The following is a 19,011-nucleotide window of genomic DNA, read 5'->3' as shown; positions in this document are numbered from 1 at the left end:
AACCCCAGGACCATGACCCAAGCTGAAAGCAGGGGCTTTAACCCACTGAGCCACCCAGGTGCCCCATACCTTTTTCTTTGTTTTGCCTTTCTACTACATTCTCCAGGATTTCAGTAACAGCCTTGGGCCTTAAATGAACCAATCCCTGGTTAACAGTTTACAAAGCTAAAATATTCATGACCCCTAATTGAAATTCAGATTTAGAAGCTAACAATGAAATAAAGAATTGAATAAAATTTTAATTTTACAAGTGCTAATAACTCTAAACAATACAATAGAAGTTTGAGGAGGCAACACTGGTTGCTCACACATTTAAGAACATAGTTACAAATGCTATGTGAAAATTTAACACAACCATCCAACAACAGAAAAGTAGTTAAATCAACTATGGCTAGTCCACATGGTAGAATACGATGCAACTGTTAGAAAAAAGTGTGAATGATCTCTATTAAAAGGTTTAGAATGATTTCCAAGAAATGTTAAATAAAAAAAGTGAAAAATAGGGTAGTGTGTATCTGCTTTTATCTACTTGCATGAAAAAGTAAGACTATACATGGTACTAATAAAGTGGTTACCAATGTGGGATCAGCGGCTTCTTGTAAGTACAAGACTTAATTCTGAGCCATGCATTACTTATTTTAACAAGTCTGAAATTACCTAATAAGAATTCTTTTTAAAGATTTTATTTATTTATTTATTTGACAGACAGAGATCACAAGTAGGCAGAGAGGCAGAGAGAGAGAGAGAGAGAGAGAGAGAGAGGAGGAAGCAGACTCAACCACTTAGCCACCCAGGCCCTCTGAAATTGCTTATTAAGAATTTTAAAAACCAGGGCACCTGGGCGGCTCAGTTAAGTGTCTGCCTTCAGCTCAGGTCATGATCCCAGGGTCCTGGGATGGGGCCCCATATCTGGCTCCCTGCTCAGTGGAGAGCCTGCTTCCCCCGCTCCCTCTGCCTGCTGCTCTATTTGTGCTATCTCTGTTGAATAAATAAATAAAATCTCTAAAAAAATTATTTTTAAAAAGGAATTTTAAAAACCTTTTTACAAAGTCTATCTGAAGATGATCCAAAATTTCAAAATTTCACTACAAATTTGTAACAGCTTCAGTTATAATTTTTTATATCTTGTCACACTAAGCCTGTCCATTAGTCATTTGTTTACAATTCCTTACCACTCAGGTGATCCAAATAAACATGAGGTACTGGTATTAACTTAAAACAGTACAACACATTGCTCAAACGTAACTTAGCTCCTGACTTCACTACGTATTGTTTTATGTTGACCAAATCATTTAACCTATTATCCATGTTTCCCTCTCTATAAAATGGAAGTAACTACACCTATGGCATGGTATAAAAGTTAGAATGATTCCTAGCACACAGAAAACTGATTAAATGTTAGCAGATATTATTATTCATAGTTTTTTTATGGACATGTAGAGCTTTCATCTATATAATCAAACACCACAGTATGTTTCCATCAAATCCAACAATAATTCATAGCATATTCAGAATCAGTAAATTCCTGTTAAGGAATGGCTTCAATGTACTGCAAAGCAGAAAAGTGAAAATAATACAATAAAAAATAAAAGTGAAACAATGTAACTATACACAGTCCAAGTCCTGGAGAGTGGCATATTGCTAAAGTTTAAAATATCAATAGGAGGGGCGCCTGGGTGGCTCTGACATCAGATAAGCGTCTGCCTTCAGCTCAGGTCATGATCCCAGGGTCCTGGGATCAAACCCCAAATTGGGCTTCCTGCTCTGTGGGAAGCCTGCTTGTGTATGCTTACACAGGGGCGCTCTCTCTCTCTCTCTCTCTCTCTGTCAAATAAATGAAGAAAATGTTAAAAAATAAATAAATTCATAAATGCATAAAATAGCAATAGAAAGAATGAAGATTTTGAAGGGAAAGCGGTTAGAGAAATGGATTATACCAAATCATTAATAACCTTTGATCATACTGGTTCCTAAACCCGGCTGATAATCAGAATTACCAGGTATACATTTTAAAAGCAAAAGATTCCACCTCATACTCCGTAATCACAACGACAAGGGATAGAATATGGGAATCTGTATTTTTATAACATCCCAGATGATTATGATTATTAACTAGGTTTGGGAGCCACCACAGGACTCACTATCTTACAATTAGAGACTTCACAAGTATCCCCAGATTAAATAAACGTAATCATTGCCTTTGGTGGCTGTAAAGCCAGAGGCAAAGTGATATTACAATTAGTCATTCCCAGGAATGCCTGGCTGCTCAGTCGGTTAAGTGTGTGCCTTTGGCTAAGGCCATGATCTTGGGGTCCCACCTCGGGCTCCCTGCTCAGTAGGGTGTCTGTTTCTCCCTCTGCATCATCCCCTGCTCCCTCATGCGCATGCTCTCTCTCCCTCCTGCTCTCTAATAAATATATAAAATCTAAAAAAAAACAAACACAATTATTCCTTCAGACTAAGCCATTAAAAAACATTGGCTCAGTGGGTTAAGCCGCTGCCTTCGGCTCAGGTCATGATCTCAGGGTCCTGGGATCGAGTCCTGCATCGGGCTCTCTGCTCAGCAGGGAGCTTGCTTCCTCCTCTCTCTCTCTCTGCCTGCCTCTCTGCCTACTTGTGATCTCTCTCTGTCAAATAAATAAAATAAAATCTTTAAAAAAATTTTTAAGGTAAACAGTAAGTGTTCTAAGTTATAGGGATCAACGGTGGACAGGCTTCTTGCAAGTACAAAACTTAATTCTGAACCATGCATTACTTATTTTAACAAGTCTGAAATTACCTAATAAGAATTTTTTTTAAAGATTTTATTTATTTATTTGACAGACAGATCACAAGTAGGCAGTAAATGGCTGCCATTTACTGAACAATTACTCAATGGCCCAATATCATTCCATTCAAAAATAAAGAAAATGTCAAGAGGAAGAGAACAGAGAATACAATTTAAAAACAGGCAAAAAAAGATCTGAGCAAACACCTCACCAAAGAAGATACACAGTGGCAAATAAATCTATAAAAAGATGTTCATTAAGGGATTGCAAATTAAAGCAAGATACCACTACAACCTATTAGAATGGCTAAAACCCAAAACATTGACAGCATCAAATGCTGACAAGGATATGGCACAACAAGAATTCTCACTCATTGCTGGTGGGAATGCAAAAAAGGTATAGCACTGTGAAAGACTGACAGTTTTTTAAAAAACTAAATGTACCCTTATTATACAATCCAGCAAGTAAGCTCTCTGGGATTTACCTAAATCCTTGAAAACTTATGTCCACACAAAAATCTGCACATGAATGCGTATTCATAATTGCCAAATCGTGGAAGCAATGACATCCTTCAACAGGTGGACACAGGGGCACCTGGTTGGCTCAGTCAGTGGACCATGTGACTCCTAATCTTGGGGGTTTTTTTGTTTTTGTTTTAAGATTTTATTTATTTATTTGTCAGAGACAGAGGGAGAGAGAGGGAGTGAGCACAGGCAGACAGAGGCAGGCAGAGTCAGAGGGAGAAGCAGCTTCCCTGCCGAGCAAGGAGCCCAATGCGGGACTCGATCCCAGGACCCTGGGATCATGACCCGAGCCGAAGGCAGCTGCTTAACCAACTGAGCCACCCAGGCGTTCCATGATCTCGGGGTTTTAAGTTCAAGCCCCACGCTGGGTGGAGAAATTACTGAAAAATAAAATCATTTAAAAAGGTGGAAAAATAAACTGTAATACATATATACGATGGAATATTATTCAGGACTAAAAAGATCAAGCCACAAAAAAACACTTTTAAGAAGAAACCTTAAATGAACACTGCTAAGTGAAATCTGACATTCTGGAGAAGGCAAAACTATGGAAGAGAGTGAAAGAGCACTAGATGCCTAGGGTTTGGGGAGAGGGAGGAAGAAAAAAGGTAGAACACAGGACATTTTTAGCGCAGTAAAACTATTCTGCATACTATAAAGGTAGATACAAGTCCTTGTACTTTTGTCAAAAACCAAAGAACAGGGGTGACTGGGTGGCTCAGTCAGTTAAGCATCTGCCTTTCACTCAGGTCGTGACCCTGGAGTCTCAGGTTTAAGACCAACCTAGGGCTCCCTGATCAGTGGGGAGTCTGCTTCTTCCTTTGCCCCTCCTACTGCTCATGCTCTCTCTCAAATAAATAAATAAAATCTTAAACAACAACAACAACAAAAAAAACCATACCAGACAATGGGTGAACCCTAATGTAAACTATGGGCTCTTGTTGATAATAATGGGTCAATGTTGGTATTAGTCATAACAAATATATGAAACTAGTGGGGCTACTGATGGTGGAGGAGAGGTTATGTGGGAAGTGCCTGTATCTTCTCCTCTTATTTTGCTGTAAACCTAAATTGCTCTAAGAAACAGTGAATGAGAGGGGTGTTTGGGTGGCTCCGTCAGTTAAGTGTCTACCTTTAGCTCAGGTCGTGATCCCAGATTCCCAAAGTCCCAGAGTCTCAGGACTGAGACCCACATCAAGCTCCTGGCAGAGCAGACCCTGCTTCTCCCTCTGACCCTCCCCCTTCTTGTTCTCTCTCTCTCAAATAAATAAAATCTTAAAAAAAAAAAAAAAAAGTCAACGAGAGAGAAGACAGAGGGAGAAAACGTGATTTGGAATCAGAAAAATATTAAATAAATTCAAAGAAAAAGAATTTTGTAAAAAAATTTTAATAATAAAAACACATTTCAAAGTTAAAAAAAAAAAAGTAAGGGTGGAACCCTCCTGCATTGCTGGTGGGAAAGTAAAATGGTGCAGTCACTTTGGAAAACAGCTTGGTAGTTCCTGGAAAAGTTGAACATAAAATTCCTCAAAAAGCTGAACATGACCCAGAAATGCCACTACTAGATAATACCCAAGAGAGTAGAAAACCTGAGTTCACATAAAAACTTGTGCACAAATGGTAACAGCAGCATTATTCATAATAGTCAAAAAGTACAGAACACCCAAGTGTCCACCAACTGATGGACAAAATTTGGAACATCCATACAACCAAGTATTACTCAACCATAAAAAGGAATAAAGTTCTGCCAAATGTTAAAACATGAACCTTTCAAAAACGTTATTTTAAGTAAAAGTCACAAAAAGCCACACATATATCATGATTCCACTTATATGCAATGTCCAGAATAGGCAAACCTATAGAGACAGAAAGTAGTGGTTGTCAAAGAATGGGTGGTGGTGGTGGGATTGGGGGGGGGGTGGTTGATGGGGAGATTGGGACTGCTAGTAGGTAGTTTCCTTGTGCAGTGATGAAAATATTCTGAAATAAGACCCTGATGATGACTACACAACACAGTATACACCACATAACATATACTAAATCCCACAAAAATATACACTCCATAAAGGGTGCATTTTATGTTATGTGAATTCTCTCTCAATTTCTTAACAAGTTTTTTTTAAAAAAACTAAGGATGGCCCTAATGAAACAATATGCCTGAGCAAACAACATCACCTTGCTAACATCACAAGGCAAAATCAACTGTCTGGGCCTTTTCATGGGAATCCTCAACACATGTGAAAAGTCTTGTTCTTTCTCATCCTCATACCCAATAAGAAAATATACCAATTCTGATCAAGATCCTGAATCCAACTAACCAAGTTATAGGAAAAATAAACAAAACAGAATACATTAAACTATAGAAAAGGACTCTGCAAAATGCAGAACTCTGGAAACCTTTATAGGAACAAAGACCTGTTGTTGTTGTTTTTTTTTAAGGATTTTTCTCATTTATTTGAGAACAAGCACAAAGGGAGAGTGAGAGGGAGAATGAGACTCCCCACCGAGCAGATAATCTGCATGAGAGGGAGAATCAGATTCCCTACCGAGCAGAGTCTGATATGGGGCTTGATCCAAGTACCCTGAGATCATGACCTGAGTTAAAGGCAGGCGCTTAACCTACTGAGCCACCCAGGTATCCCCCAAAGACCATTTCTTTCTTTTTTTTTTTTTTAAAGATTTTATTATTTATTTGACAGACAGATCACAAGTAGGCGAGGAGGAAGCAGGCTCCCCACTGAGCAGAGAGCCAGGTGTGGGGCTCGATCCCAGGACCCTGGGATCATGACCTGAGCTGAAGGCAGACGCTTAACCCACTGAGCCATCCAGGCGCCCCACCAAAGACCCTTTCTTAAAAAGGGGGGCAAGGAAAAGATGGGAAGGTTTCCAACCAAATAATGGTGTTTAGTTATCTTTAAAGTCCTTATCTTTTAGATCTATACTGAAATACTCATGGATAAAATTACATGACTGAGATTTGCTTCAACAGAACAGATAGGGGAGGAGCAGACAGAAGTAAAATAAAATAAAATAAAAAAACAGTCATGAGTTCCTTAAGATGAATGACAAGCTTGTAGGTAACAGATACTGTAATATTTTTGTATATATTTAAAACTCTCCATAATAAAAAAAAAAGGGTATACTCAACACAATCATATTTACAATATAGAGAATAAAGTGTTAAGACAGCTGTATGGATGGGTGGAAACTGTTAGATTATTCCAGAGAATTCAGACAGAAGCACCCTGAAAAAAACTGCGGTAGTAAAGAAATGAAAAACACAAATTAAATCAGGGTGATTTCCTGAGGTCATTGGTTACCAGGCTTCAGAGACACTCCATGCAAAATTTTTTACTCACTCATTTTTTTTTTTAAACTAAAAGAGTCTTCACAGCTTTCAGACTATATCCCAAAATATTAATCATTGAATTAAAATATATTTTAAGGGTGCCTGGGTGGTGATGTCGGTTGGGTGTCCAACTCTTGGTTTCAGCTCGGGTCATGATCTAAGGTCATGAGATTGAGCCCTGCATTAAGTTTTGTGTTCAGCATGGTGTCTGCTTGAGACTGTCTCTCCCAAAATAAATAAATAAATCTTTAAAAATATGTATATATATTTTAGCATACTGAGGCTGTTATCTATATTTGACAGCCCCTTGAATCACTGTAGTCCAGTTCACATATTCCAACAAAGTTCTTTCCTCCTTTAGAACTTCTGCTAATGCTGTATCTTCTAATTGCAATACCTATGATAAGGTATTCATACTTCAAATCTAAGAGTATTCTTACCTCCAGAGGCTTTATGAGAATTAGATGAGCTAAACATAGTAAGAATTTAAATTCTTGGCATATAGAAATTGCTCAACAAATACTACCTATTTATCTGAAAATCTGTTATCTACATAGGTTTCCTATTACCATTTATTTTCTCACCATTTATCTAGCTAATTTCTGATTTACCACATTCTATTACTTCTAGACTACAAGCTCCATGAGGGCAAGGTCCTTACTTCATACATCATTATGTACCCAGTACCTAGCACAAAGTAACACTCAAATACATTCACTGAATAATTATACTAGAATCGATAAAACTTGGACTCAATATATAGGGGTAAGACCCACTAATATCTCTAGCATCTAATGATGGGAAGGATGGTGATAAACCTTAACAGTATCAGGGAAAAAGAAGAGTAAGTAGGTTAAGTTTATTTTGTGGGGGAAGAAGCAAGCATGTGAGATTAACTGAATAATGAATGTACTGAATTAAAAGTAAAAAGTTAAACAGAAAATTAGAAAATTAGAGACATTTGATAACCAAAATCTAGTAATGGTAAGTACATGGCTTTTTTTTTTTTTTTTAAGATTTTTTATTTATTTATTTGACAGAGAGAGATCACAAGTAGGCAGAGAGGCAGGCAGAGAGAGAGAGAGAGGAGGAAGCAGGCTCCCTGCTGAGCAGAGAGCCCGATGCGGGGCTCGATCCCAGGATCCTGAGATCATGACCCGAGCCAAAGGCAGCGGCTTAACCCACTGAGCCACCCAGGTGCCCCAGTACATGGCTTTTAAAGGCAGCCTGTCCAGGTTTAAATCCCAGCTCTGCTGCCTGCCAGTTGCACAATCTTGGGCCAATTATATAATCTCTGGGCCCCAACATTCTAATACCCACCCCAAAAAAACCCCAAAAGCCAACAAGAAAATAAACCAACTGTGCCAACCTCATTGGGTTGTTTTTAGAATTTAAGGAGTTAATACTGAAGCACTGAAATACTTAGACAGCAGTAACCAAAAAATATTGGGTATTAGGACCTAAGTGGTGGGGAGCCTGGGTGGCTGAGCCGGTTAAGCACGGGTTAAGCACTGGTTAAGCACTGAACTCTCCATGTTGGCTCAGGTCATCATCTCAAGGTTGTGAGATGGCCATGGACCCTGCTTTCGATTCTCTCTCCCTCTGCCCTGCTCCCCTCCCTCTCCTAATTTTTTTTTTCTTTTTTTGACAGAGGGAGAGAGAAGGAACACAAGCAGGGGAGTGGGAGAGAGAGATGAGCAGGGAGCCAGATGTGGGGCACCTGAGCTGAAGGCAGATGCTTAATGACTGAGCTACCCAGGCAAACACCCTCAAATTTTTTTAATTAAAAAAAAAAAAAAAAAAAGACCTAAGTGGTAGCTGAAAAGAAAATCTGATTTCAAATGAAACATACAGTTAATACATTAGAAGAACAAGAGTCCCAGGGAATAGCAACTGGGAACAAAGAAGAGGAAACATGAAGAAAAGTGTTAAGTGGACCAGGGGAAACTAGGGGATTACACAGTGGAAGCCAAAGAAAAGGATTTTGAAGAAAAAATAGTTAATAGCAGAAAGTACTGGTTAAGTGCCTAAAAGTCCGTAAAAAAGCCAGGATGGGGTGCCTGGGTGGCTCAGTCAGTTAAGCTTCTGCCTTGGGCTCAGGTGTCCTGGGAGCCCCATGGCTCAGGCTCCCACTCATTGGGGAATCTGCTTCTCCCTCTGCCCCTCCCCCTGCTCGTACACGCTCTCTAATAAATAAATAAAATCTTAAAAAAAAAAAGCCAAAGGATTGGCAATTTGGGGGCCAACCATCAAGAAAAAACAATAACCTACAAGGTGTTCAAATGTGTTTAAGGAGAAAGTAGGGTAAAAAGGTAAACTATCATGCAGGGTTAAGGAGTAAAAAGAAGAATTCCAGATTAGTAGTCCCTAGACGTTTGGTTTGCAAGGACTTCAAAAAGAAATAGAGAAAATGACATAAGGTTGTAGGCTCTTTAATTCTGTCAAATAAAGTTTCCCCCCCCCTCAGCTGTCAACTATCATTTGAAATAGGGAAGTGCATAACAGCAAAATTTATGAAGGCAAAAACTGTCAGAATAAAGGGAGTACCTTTACAAAAAATTACCATACTGTTCTTCTTTTTGTATTTTCATAGTAGATTCAGAAAAATGTTGTGATAGTGCAGAATAAGCTGTCAGTTTTTCTCTTTTAAAAATGAAGAAATCAGGGCGCCGGGGTGGCTCAGTGGGTTAAGCCACTGCTTTCGGCTCAGGTCATGATCCCAGGGTCCTGGAATCAAGCCCCGCATCAGGCTCTCTGCTCAGCAGGGAGCCTGCTTCCCTCTCCTGCCTGCCTCTCTGCCTACTTGGGATCTCTGTCAAATAAATAAATAAATAAAATCTTTAAAAAAAAAAAAAAAAAAAATGAAGAAATCAGGGGCACCTGGCTGGCTCAGTGGGTTAAAGCCTCTGCCTTCGGCTCAGGTCAGGATCCCAGGATTCTGGGATCGAGCCCCACATCGAAATCTGCTCAGCAGGGAGATTGCTTCCCCTTCTCTCTCTCTCTCTGCCTACTTGTGATTTCTGTCTGTCAAATAAAAAAATAAAATCTTTTTAAAAAAATGAAGAAATCAAGTTATGCTTAAACAAATTATCTATTAAGGTCTTTAGGTGGCAACATCTGTCAAGATACAACAAATCAGTATGCCAGAGTGTGCAAACAGAAACACTAGTTAAAATTTTTACATTTGTTGGGACGCCTGGGTGGCTCACTGGGTAAAGCCTCTGCCTTCGGCTCAGGTCATGATCTCAGGGTCCTGAGCCTGGCATGGAGCTCTCTGCTCAGCGAGGAGCCTGCTTCCCCTCTTTCTCTGCCTGCCTCTCTGCCTACTTGCGATCTCTCTGTCAAATAAATAAATAAATAAATATCTTTTAAAAACTTTTTTTACATTTGTTCAATTAATAGTTTTAGAATACAAACTCCTATACTACATTTTCTATGTAATATCTATGTCATATTTTTAGAGTTGACAAGCAAAAATTTTGTGTATATCGTAAGTGCATACCACTACAGAGAAAAATATAAGGACATTTTTGCAATATACATAAATTAGACCTGACACATTATGGGGGGTTCAATAAAACTTTGTTGAAACATACTAGTGTGCCACATAATGGCAGACGAAGAATTATAAGTCGGATTCCATTTCTATAAAAAATGGTAAGACAACAATATAATACAATGGTTACAAGAACGGTAGTAAGACCACAAACTTTGGATTCAGACAAACTGGGGTTCAAATCTCAACTGTAACACTTCATAGGTGAGTGACATTGGCAGTTATTTCACCTAAGTTTATCTCCTCGTCTGCAAAATAGAAATACCTACCTCATAAGGTTGTAGTGCTTTTTAAATGGCAGTTATAATTTTTATATAACGTGAATTGCCAAAACCCATAAACAGTCCATTTTTTCTAAGTCCTAAACCAAATTAATCCAAATCTCTGGAGAATGAGGTAGAGGCCTGCATATTTTTACAAGTTTTACAAGTGATTCTGAGGGCAGCTGGGTGGCTCCGTCATTAAGTGTTTGCTTTAGGCTCAGGTCATGATCCCAGGGTCCTAGGATCGAGCCCCGCATTGAGCTCTCTGCTCAGCTTCTCCCCTTCCCACTTCTCCTGCTTGTGTTCCCTCTCTGGTTGTGTCTCTCTCTGTCAAGTGAATAAATAAAATCCTAAAAAAACAATAACAACAACAAGTGATTCTAGCTCACATTTTCATTTAGGAATTTTCATTTAGAAGAGTCTTACTACTAAAGCTTTATCTGAGCCCCAGGTAAGTTAACGTCATGAAGATAAAAGAGCATTAAGACATGATACTCTGGTTTAATTCCAAGTTTGTAAGACAGACCGTTAATCAAAATTCCTTTTACAGAGAATAGAACCATACTGCAAAATTCCAATTTAAAATCCTTTCTAGGGGCACCTGGATGGCTCAGTGGGTTAAGCCACTGCCTTCAGCCCAGCTCACGATCTCAGGGTCCTGGGATCTAGTCACGCATTCGGGCTCTCTGCTCAATGGGGAGCCTGCATCCCCTTCCCTCTCTGCCTGCCTCTCTGCTTACTTGTGATCTCTCTCTGTCAAATAAATGAAATCTTTAAATAAATAAATAAAGTAAAATCCTTTCCAGGGGCGCCTGGAAAGGCTCAGTGGGTTAAGTGGCTCAGTGGCTCAGTGGGTTAAGCCTCTGCCTTCAGCTCAGGTCAGTCTCAGGGTCCTGGGATGGAGCTGGGCACTGGGCTCTCTGCTCAGCAGCGAGCCTGCTTCCCCCCTCTGTCTGCTTGCCTCTCTGCCTACTTGTAATCTCTGTGTCAAATAAATAAATACAATCTTTTTAAAAATAAATAAATAAAATAAAATCCTTTCCAGGGGCACCTGGGTGGCTTAGTTGGTAGAACATGGAACTCTTGATCTCAGGGTCATAAGTTCAAGCCCCAAGATGGGTGTAAAGCCTACTTAAAAAAAAAATTTTTTTAACGAAATCCTTTCCAAAGCCAGGGAAAGTTGGATTCCATATTGAAATTTTACATCAAAATTGGGTATATCCTAACCTCTTCATATTCATTATTGAATAATTCTAATATTGAATATTTTTGAGTCACTGTTCATCTACACATCAATAGTGAGCCAAGGCTGTATACAATAATATTTAAACTCTCTTATTTGTTATCATTCTTAAAAATAAGTTTAAGTTTACAGTTAAAATCCACTAACACTAAACCCTAATCCATTTTTTATTTGACCAATAGATTTTCCTTAAAATTTTATTGTTTTAAGTAATCTCTACACCCAATATGGGGCTGGAACTTACAACCTGGAGATCAAGAGCTGCAAGCTTTACCAACTGAGCCAGCCAGGCACCCTTTGACACCCTTTGACACATGAGTTTTAAAGGTGCGTCTTACAAGCAATCTTATTTAAGATTCAAGGTAACTAAAGCAAAATCAGTATTCCAGAAAAAAACCTGAAACCCTATTAACTAAGTAACCCAATAGGGCGCCTGGGTGGCTCAGTGGGTTAGGCCGCTGCCTTCGGCTCAGGTCATGATCTCAGGGTCCTGGGATCGAGTCCCGCATCGGGCTCTCTGCTCAGCGGGGAGCCTGTTCCCTCTCTCTCTGCCTGCCTCTCCATCTGCTTGTGATTTCTATCTGTCAAATAAATAAATAAATAAATCTTTAAAAAAAAAAAAAAACTAAGTAACCCAATAAAACATTTTAGAGAAATATGTAGAAAACATACAGAATCATGAACATTCCACTTCAAAAAATCAGCGTGAAAAAATAAAAATCCCTCGCAAAAAGTAAGAGTCTAGAAACACTTGTTAAAAATAAACAAAAAAACTCAGAAGGCTTTATCAGAACTCATATGCCAAGAGCAGATTAACTGGAAAGCAAATAAGAAAAGGAATAGTCCTTAAAATATTTCACTGTTACTGACAGAGAGGAGAACTAAAAGGGAAAGAAGGGGCTAAGGCAGTCATATAGACCTCAATAATGTATAGATTTTAATTTAGACAGAATAAGACATTTTCCCAGACACTTAGTGAAGCTTATAAATGACTAACGCATTGTTAACCTACAAAGTGTTAAAACCAAGCTTTCAGGTGCTTACAGGGCAAAAAAAGCGTCTCATCCTTTACAGTAGGAAAAAAATAAAATCCAACCTTTCATACAATGGTGCAAAGGTCCTAAACACTATATCCAAGGACTGGTGAAGTATTATTTAGTGAGTCCAAGACTCAGTACATTTGTAAATGTAATTTAAAAAAAATAACTGTCTTACTATCTTCATTCACACAGAATATTGTTTGCAAGACAGTGTAATAAAAATGATTTATCAAGAGAACTCTATAAATCCCCACATATTTTAAACCAGACTATGCACAAGTTAAAAGAAACAACAGAAAATTGGAATACAAGCTTTTTTGAAAGTTATATATATATATATATATATTTTTAAAGATTTTATTTATTTATTTGACAGAGAGAGATCACAAGTAGGCAGAGAGGCAGGCAGAGAGAGAGGAGGAAGCAGGCTCCCTGCCAAGCAGAGCGCCCGATGCGGGACTCGATCCCAGGACCCTGAGATCATGACCCGAGCCTAAGGCAGCGGCTTAACCCACTGAGCCACCCAGGCGCCCTGAAAGTTATATTTTTTGAAGTTCAATAGTGAGGCTTCTGTGTGGCTCAGGCAGTTGACCGTCTGCCTTTGGCTCAGGTCATGATCCCAGAGTTCTGGGATCAAGTCCCACATCCGGCTCCTTTGCTCAAAGGGACGTCTGCTTCTCCCTCTCCCTCTGCCCTGCTCATGCTCTCTTTCTCTCTCACTCTCTCTCAAATAAATAAGTTAGGTTTTGGGTAGTTTTTTTTTTTTTTAAGTTAAATAAATAAAGTCCAATAGTATATCACAGCACAATCCTAAAACATTGAATTGACTAACAGGTGTTAATTTATAATTAATTTTTTAAAAGACTTGATAAAGTGTCAAGATATATAAACATCCTTATTTTTTTAAAACATTTAGCTTCACCAACTTTATAGACTCAAATAAAAGTTTACTAATTCAAAATTAAACTAAAGGGTATATATTTGTTCGAAGACACCCTTTCTAAATTAATCCAATCATCCTTCTTGCAACACTGTATTTTCCTAACTACTCACTGTAGGCATATATGACATAATATATCAGCGAACACTACTGCTTACATTCTAAATATATAGCAGTCTGAAGAACAGGTGCAACACTACTTGATTGCATGCTCTTTTCTTCTAAGCCTAAATTTGCCCTGGAAAGGGTTTTAAAAATAAACACAAATACCCAAGAGTTGAACAATCCTCTTAAAAAGATGTAGCGATTCTGAAATCCAAGACATAAGTTCTTCAACTACCAACACCTTCCAAAAGTTAGGTAAACCAGCCTATCAAAGCTTCACTTTAAAAAGATCAAGTAAGGACCAATTATGAAGGGTTCTGAGCATATTTAACTTTGCTTCCCCTGCGTGAGTCAGTAACGTGAGACAAGTACGTTTTACTTCAAGCTAATATTGAATCTTTCCTCAGTCGTTTCATAAACACAGCACAGATACTCTGGTTCGGCTTTTTACAAGTAAAGAAGGGGCTAGAGGCCCGGTGACGAGTACTCTAAAAGGAAAATTTCAATTTAGAGAAGTACTCATGAGTCAGTCGCTTAGGGAGAACTAATTGAAAGAAAACCTAAGTGAGTAAGGCAGCATCCCAGGTAATAAGGTACTGAAAGTTGGCGGTAGGAAATGAAAACTTCTCAAGAGAGCAGCAAGACATTATGCTTGGTAGCAGCCCTGGAAAGAAGCGTGGCTGTCAAGGGGCAAGTGCATACCAACTCCGAGAGAGGGGGCCAAAAATGCCAAATCGGATGGGGGGGGGTGATGAAGGAAAAGATAATAAAATGCCCATCCCAGACCCTCTCCTCGGGCTCTCCGTCGTAACAGGCACAATCAAAAGCAAGCCTGATGCCCAATAACCCCACGCCGGACTCTCCTACAGAGAAGAGTTTAGCCCCAAGCCCCGGAGGCCCGGCAGGCCGCCTCCAGAGGAGCCCCCGCAGACGCCATACTAAAAGTCAAAATGGCTGCCCCAAGGAAGCCCGCACCGCGCAGCTAGTAAGGGTTGGGGAACAAGCTTCTGCGGGAAAGGGGGAGGGGGACTCTCGGAAGAGCCGTCGCCAGAACCGTAGGCAGGACTATCGCCCCCCGAGCTGCAAAGGTAGGTTCCCCTTAACCCTCAAGGCCCGGGGCTCCGACAGAGGGGAGTCCCGGCCCCACCCCCCCCAGCCGGGAACCCCGCCGCCGCAGCCGTCCCGCACACCGACCCCAGCAAGGTACCTGCAGTTCGGCCCGCTCCACCTCCCAGTGCGCCCGCTCCATCTCGAACCGAGCCCACTCGTGCTGGATGTAGTGCAGGATCCCCGGGATAGTGTACTGCTGCGGCCGGGACAGCTCCGGGCCTGCCGCGGAGCCCGCACCCTCGGCGGCTGGAGGACCCCCACCGCCCGCCGCTCCATTTCCCCCTGGCGAAGGGCTCATGTTCCCCCCAGGTCCCTGCTGCTGCCTTGGAGGGGCTGCCATCCCCGGGCCTCCACCACCGCCTCCGGCGAGCTCGTCCATTGTGTGTGGGGCCCCGGCCGGGGCGCAGGGCGAGAAGCCGACGGCTGGGGGAAGGGCCGGGGAGGGTGGCCCCGCGCTGGCCGCGGGGCGGAGGCCGCCTGAGAAAGGGGCGAGGAGGGGGTCGTTGCTGTATGCTTGCCGTGGGTCAGAGCAGGGAGCTGCCGGCCGCCGCCATTACAGTCCCTCCTCCATCTGCCCGTCTCACTCACTCACTTTAGGGAAAGGGGGGGCCGTGGCGGGAGGGGGAAGAGAGGGTAGGGTTGGGAAGGGGATAGACGTAGGACCGTCACTCCCGCGCAGCATGCCGGGTAGAGAACGCCGCTGCCGCCGCAAGCCTAGCAGCCAAATAGAGTGCGGCCTCACCACACGCAGGCGTGCTGAGGACCCAGTGAGGGCGCTTGAGGCGGGGTAGGAGCTCTGGCCCCGCCCCCACGCCCTCCTTCCGACTTGCTCCGGGGATCTAGCTGCGGTTACTGGACGGTGGTCCACCGAGACTCTTAACTTTGGGGAGCCGGTGGGGCTCGTGCTCCCAACCATCAGTTTCCCTTGCTCAATTACCAACTTCGCGAACGTCGTTCCCCACCCAAGAGTCTCAGCAGCCTGCGTGCCTTAGAAAAGCTGTTTTAACCTGGCTGGGCGCTCCAGCCGGCCGCCGCCGGTCCCGGATTCCTGCCGTTTCTTTCGCATTCCTTGCGTGTTTCAGGATGTCCCAGAGGGTCGGGCCTCTTTCTCTGGTTGTCACTCGCTCTTTCGCTGGTTTCTTAGCACCAGTCAATTATTGAGGCTTGGGCGTGGGAAGGGGGGGGGGGAGTTCTCTCTTTTGGCAAATTGCCCAGATCCTTCCGGATGTTGGTGACTGATTCCCGGTCTCCGTTTCAAGTCCGAGCTTTGGTTCTAATTCTGTGCTCCCGGTCGCCGGTCGCAACTTGTTCCACTTTGCTACCCACTTCTTTACTATTCTGGTGTGGGTTGGTTGGGGTGGGGGCGGGGGGTGAAGCAGGAGTGAATGTTTCCATTTTTTCCTTTGGGAGAAGGGAGGGTGAAAAACTTGAGATCTTGACGATGGTGTGAAGAGAGAGAGAACTTTGAAGGAGACTTCTTAGACTGACAATTAGGTGCTTCCGAATAAATGGGCTGACAAATAGGAGTCATAGCAGAATCTTTTGATTCACGCCGTGAATACAACGTAAAATCCTGATGAACAGCTGCAAAGATGTTTTCCTAGATCATCAAATGATGTTTGAATGAATATAATATACACCGAAAAGTCACGCTTAATCTTTTAAGTACCGTAGTGTTTCTATGTGCTTAGGTTGCCAGAAAACATCCTTAATGAACTGGTACGATTCTAAAGAAAATTAATATAGCTAATAACCACTTGTTTGAAAAATAGGACAAAAAATATTGAACAATATAATAAGGGGCAAAAGCTTCAATAATTACCTACCCAGGAAAATTGCACATAAAATTGATTGCATTAATTTTTTTTCTTCTCTGCTACCAGTATGTAATATACAAGACCGCTCAAGGTATAATTTCAAAAAGATAAAAATAGCACATCTTATGTCTGCTTTACTATTCTTATGTCTCATGAAGAGCAGATTGGACTTGTTACCCATACTGCCATATTTTATTTGTAAATGAAATGAGGTCTTAGGTTACATATTATTAGGAAGTGTTTCTCCATATTGTTAAGTACTATTTTTCTCTTTTATAGTGACCAGCATACAACTTGCTTATTTAGTCCTCTGGGACGTCATATCACATAAAATGTTCTAAAGTATGGCTCTAAGATGGGCGCCTGGGTGGCTCAGTGGGTTAAGCCGCTGCCTTCGGCTCAGGTCATGATCTCAGGGTCCTGGGATCGAGTCCCGCATCAGGCTCTCTGCTCGGCAGGGAGCCTGCTTCCTCCTCTCTCTCTCTGCCTGCCTCTCTGCTTGCTTGTAATCTCTCTCTGTCAAATAAATAAATAAAATCTTTAAAAAAAAAAAAAAGTGGGACGCCTGGGTGGCTCAGTTGGTTGGACGACTGCCTTCGGCTCAGGGCGTGATCCTGGAGTCCCGGGATGGAGTCCCACATCAGGCTCCCAGCTCCATGGGGAGTCTGCTTCGCTCTCTGACCTTCTCCTCGCTCATGCTCTCTCTCACTGTCTCTCTCTCTCAAATAAATAAATAAAATCTTTAAAAAAAAAAAAGTATGTCTCTAAGAAACATGTTTGAGCAGGTGTAATCTCTTATGTTGGCATCAAAAGAATAATGTGTACTTATATTTCCCGCTGGTGCCTCAAGCTCAAGTAAAACTAGATTGATAATCCTTCCATTTTCTTCCCCACACACCTTCAAAAAAACAACTCTGTTTCTCTTCTATTACCAATCTTATTAAGTGGCACAACATTCAAACTTGAGGACTGGCAGTCATTGTAGTACCTTCCTTTCACTCATCCCCACATCCAATCCCTTTTTCAGTACATATTTCTTTCCTTATCTGTATCCTATCTATTCCATTACCTTTCTTTTTGTGTTAGTTTAAGCCTTCCCACCTTACTTGTTCCCTTACCTACCACTGATGCCTTAGTGATCTCCAAAAGACAGATCTGATTCTATTGTTCCTTGCTTAAAATATTTTAGTGATGGGGTGCCTGGTGGCCCAGTCAGTTAAGCACTGGACTCGGTTTGGGTTCAGATCATGATCTCAGGGTCATGAGATTGAGCCCATGTGGGGCTTTGCACTCTGCAGAGTCCCCTGGAGATTGTCTCTCCTTTGCCCCTCCCCCTGTGCATGCTCTTTCTCTCTCTCTCTCTCTCTCTCCAATAAATTAATCTTTAAAAAAATACTTTGGTGGTCACCGGATTTAGAATAAAGCCCAAATTTTAGCATGGCATATAAAAATCCTTCAAATTCTAGATCCTTCCTATTGCTTAGTCTACCATCATACCATCATGGCACTCCTCTCCAGGCAAGCTGCACTGATTTTGGCTCCTCAAGAGCATAATACTGTTTCATTTCATGAGAATTTAACACATGTTGTACCCCATTGGCTTCCCTTCCCTTCTTCAGTCAAAACTTAGTTTGAGTATTACTTCTACGAGAGGCTTTCTAGATCCCTGAATTAGATTTAGTTTTAAAATATGAAGTGCGGGGGCACCTGGGTGGCTTGGTTGGATAAGCGACAGCCTTCAGCTCAGGTCATGATCCTGGAGTCCCAGGACTGAGTCCTGCATATGGCTGTCCACTCAGCAGGGAGTCTGCTTCTCCCTCTGACCCCCCTCCCCATGCTAGTTCTCTCTCATTCTCTCTCTCAAATAAATAAAACCTTTAAAAAAATCATAAAACAATAAGAGAACATATGAAGTGCTCCCTGGCCGCCTGGGTGACTCAGTCAGTTGAGCCTCTGCCTTCGGCTCGGGTCATGATCCCAGGGTCTTGGAATCAAGCCTCACATCAGTTTCCCTGCCCAGCAAGGAGCCCACTTTTCCCTCTCCCTCTGCCTGCCAGTCCCCACTGCTTGAGCGCTCTCTCTTTCAAATAAATAAATAAAAATCTTTTTTTAAAATTTGAAGTACTCCGAATTTGAAGAATTCCAGTTGAACATGTCTGCACTCACTTTTACCATGGTTTTATAAATGCCAATAATTCAGTCCTTGGCCATGTTCTACCCAGATCACAGCCATGTTTCTGTAGCCGCAGCCTGTTAGAGGGATTTGCAACTGTACCCCCAGGTCAGGGATAGTGCA

At 41.6% G+C, this 19,011-nt stretch overlaps 2 protein-coding genes across 6 annotated transcripts in view; one reads left to right on the top strand and one right to left on the bottom strand.

Moving 5' to 3' along the window:
- The window catches only part of STRN3 (striatin 3), a 116,856-nt gene extending 101,353 nt beyond the window's left edge, over positions 1-15,503 (bottom strand). For both annotated transcript variants that reach the window (XM_044230498.1, XM_044230500.1), the window contains exon 1: positions 14,996-15,503. In XM_044230498.1, coding sequence (XP_044086433.1) covers positions 14,996-15,277 — 282 coding nt within the window. In that variant the 5' untranslated portion in view covers positions 15,278-15,503. The remainder of the gene's footprint in view (positions 1-14,995) is intronic.
- Positions 14,695-19,011, top strand: part of AP4S1 (adaptor related protein complex 4 subunit sigma 1) — a 56,823-nt gene continuing 52,506 nt past the window's right edge. For 3 of the 4 annotated variants that reach the window (XM_044230504.1, XM_044230501.1, XM_044230503.1), the window contains exon 1: positions 14,696-14,876. The gene's annotated coding sequence lies outside the window, so the exon portion shown is untranslated. Of the gene's footprint in view, positions 14,877-19,011 lie in introns of all 4 variants that reach the window. The other variant, XM_044230502.1, reaches the window with a different exon arrangement.

This window comes from Neovison vison, chromosome 13 (assembly GCF_020171115.1).
Source record: "Neovison vison isolate M4711 chromosome 13, ASM_NN_V1, whole genome shotgun sequence".
NCBI classification, from domain to species: domain Eukaryota; kingdom Metazoa; phylum Chordata; class Mammalia; order Carnivora; family Mustelidae; genus Neogale; species Neogale vison.
Note: the sequence above shows the minus strand (reverse complement) of the source record. Positions and strands in the feature narration are given on the sequence as shown.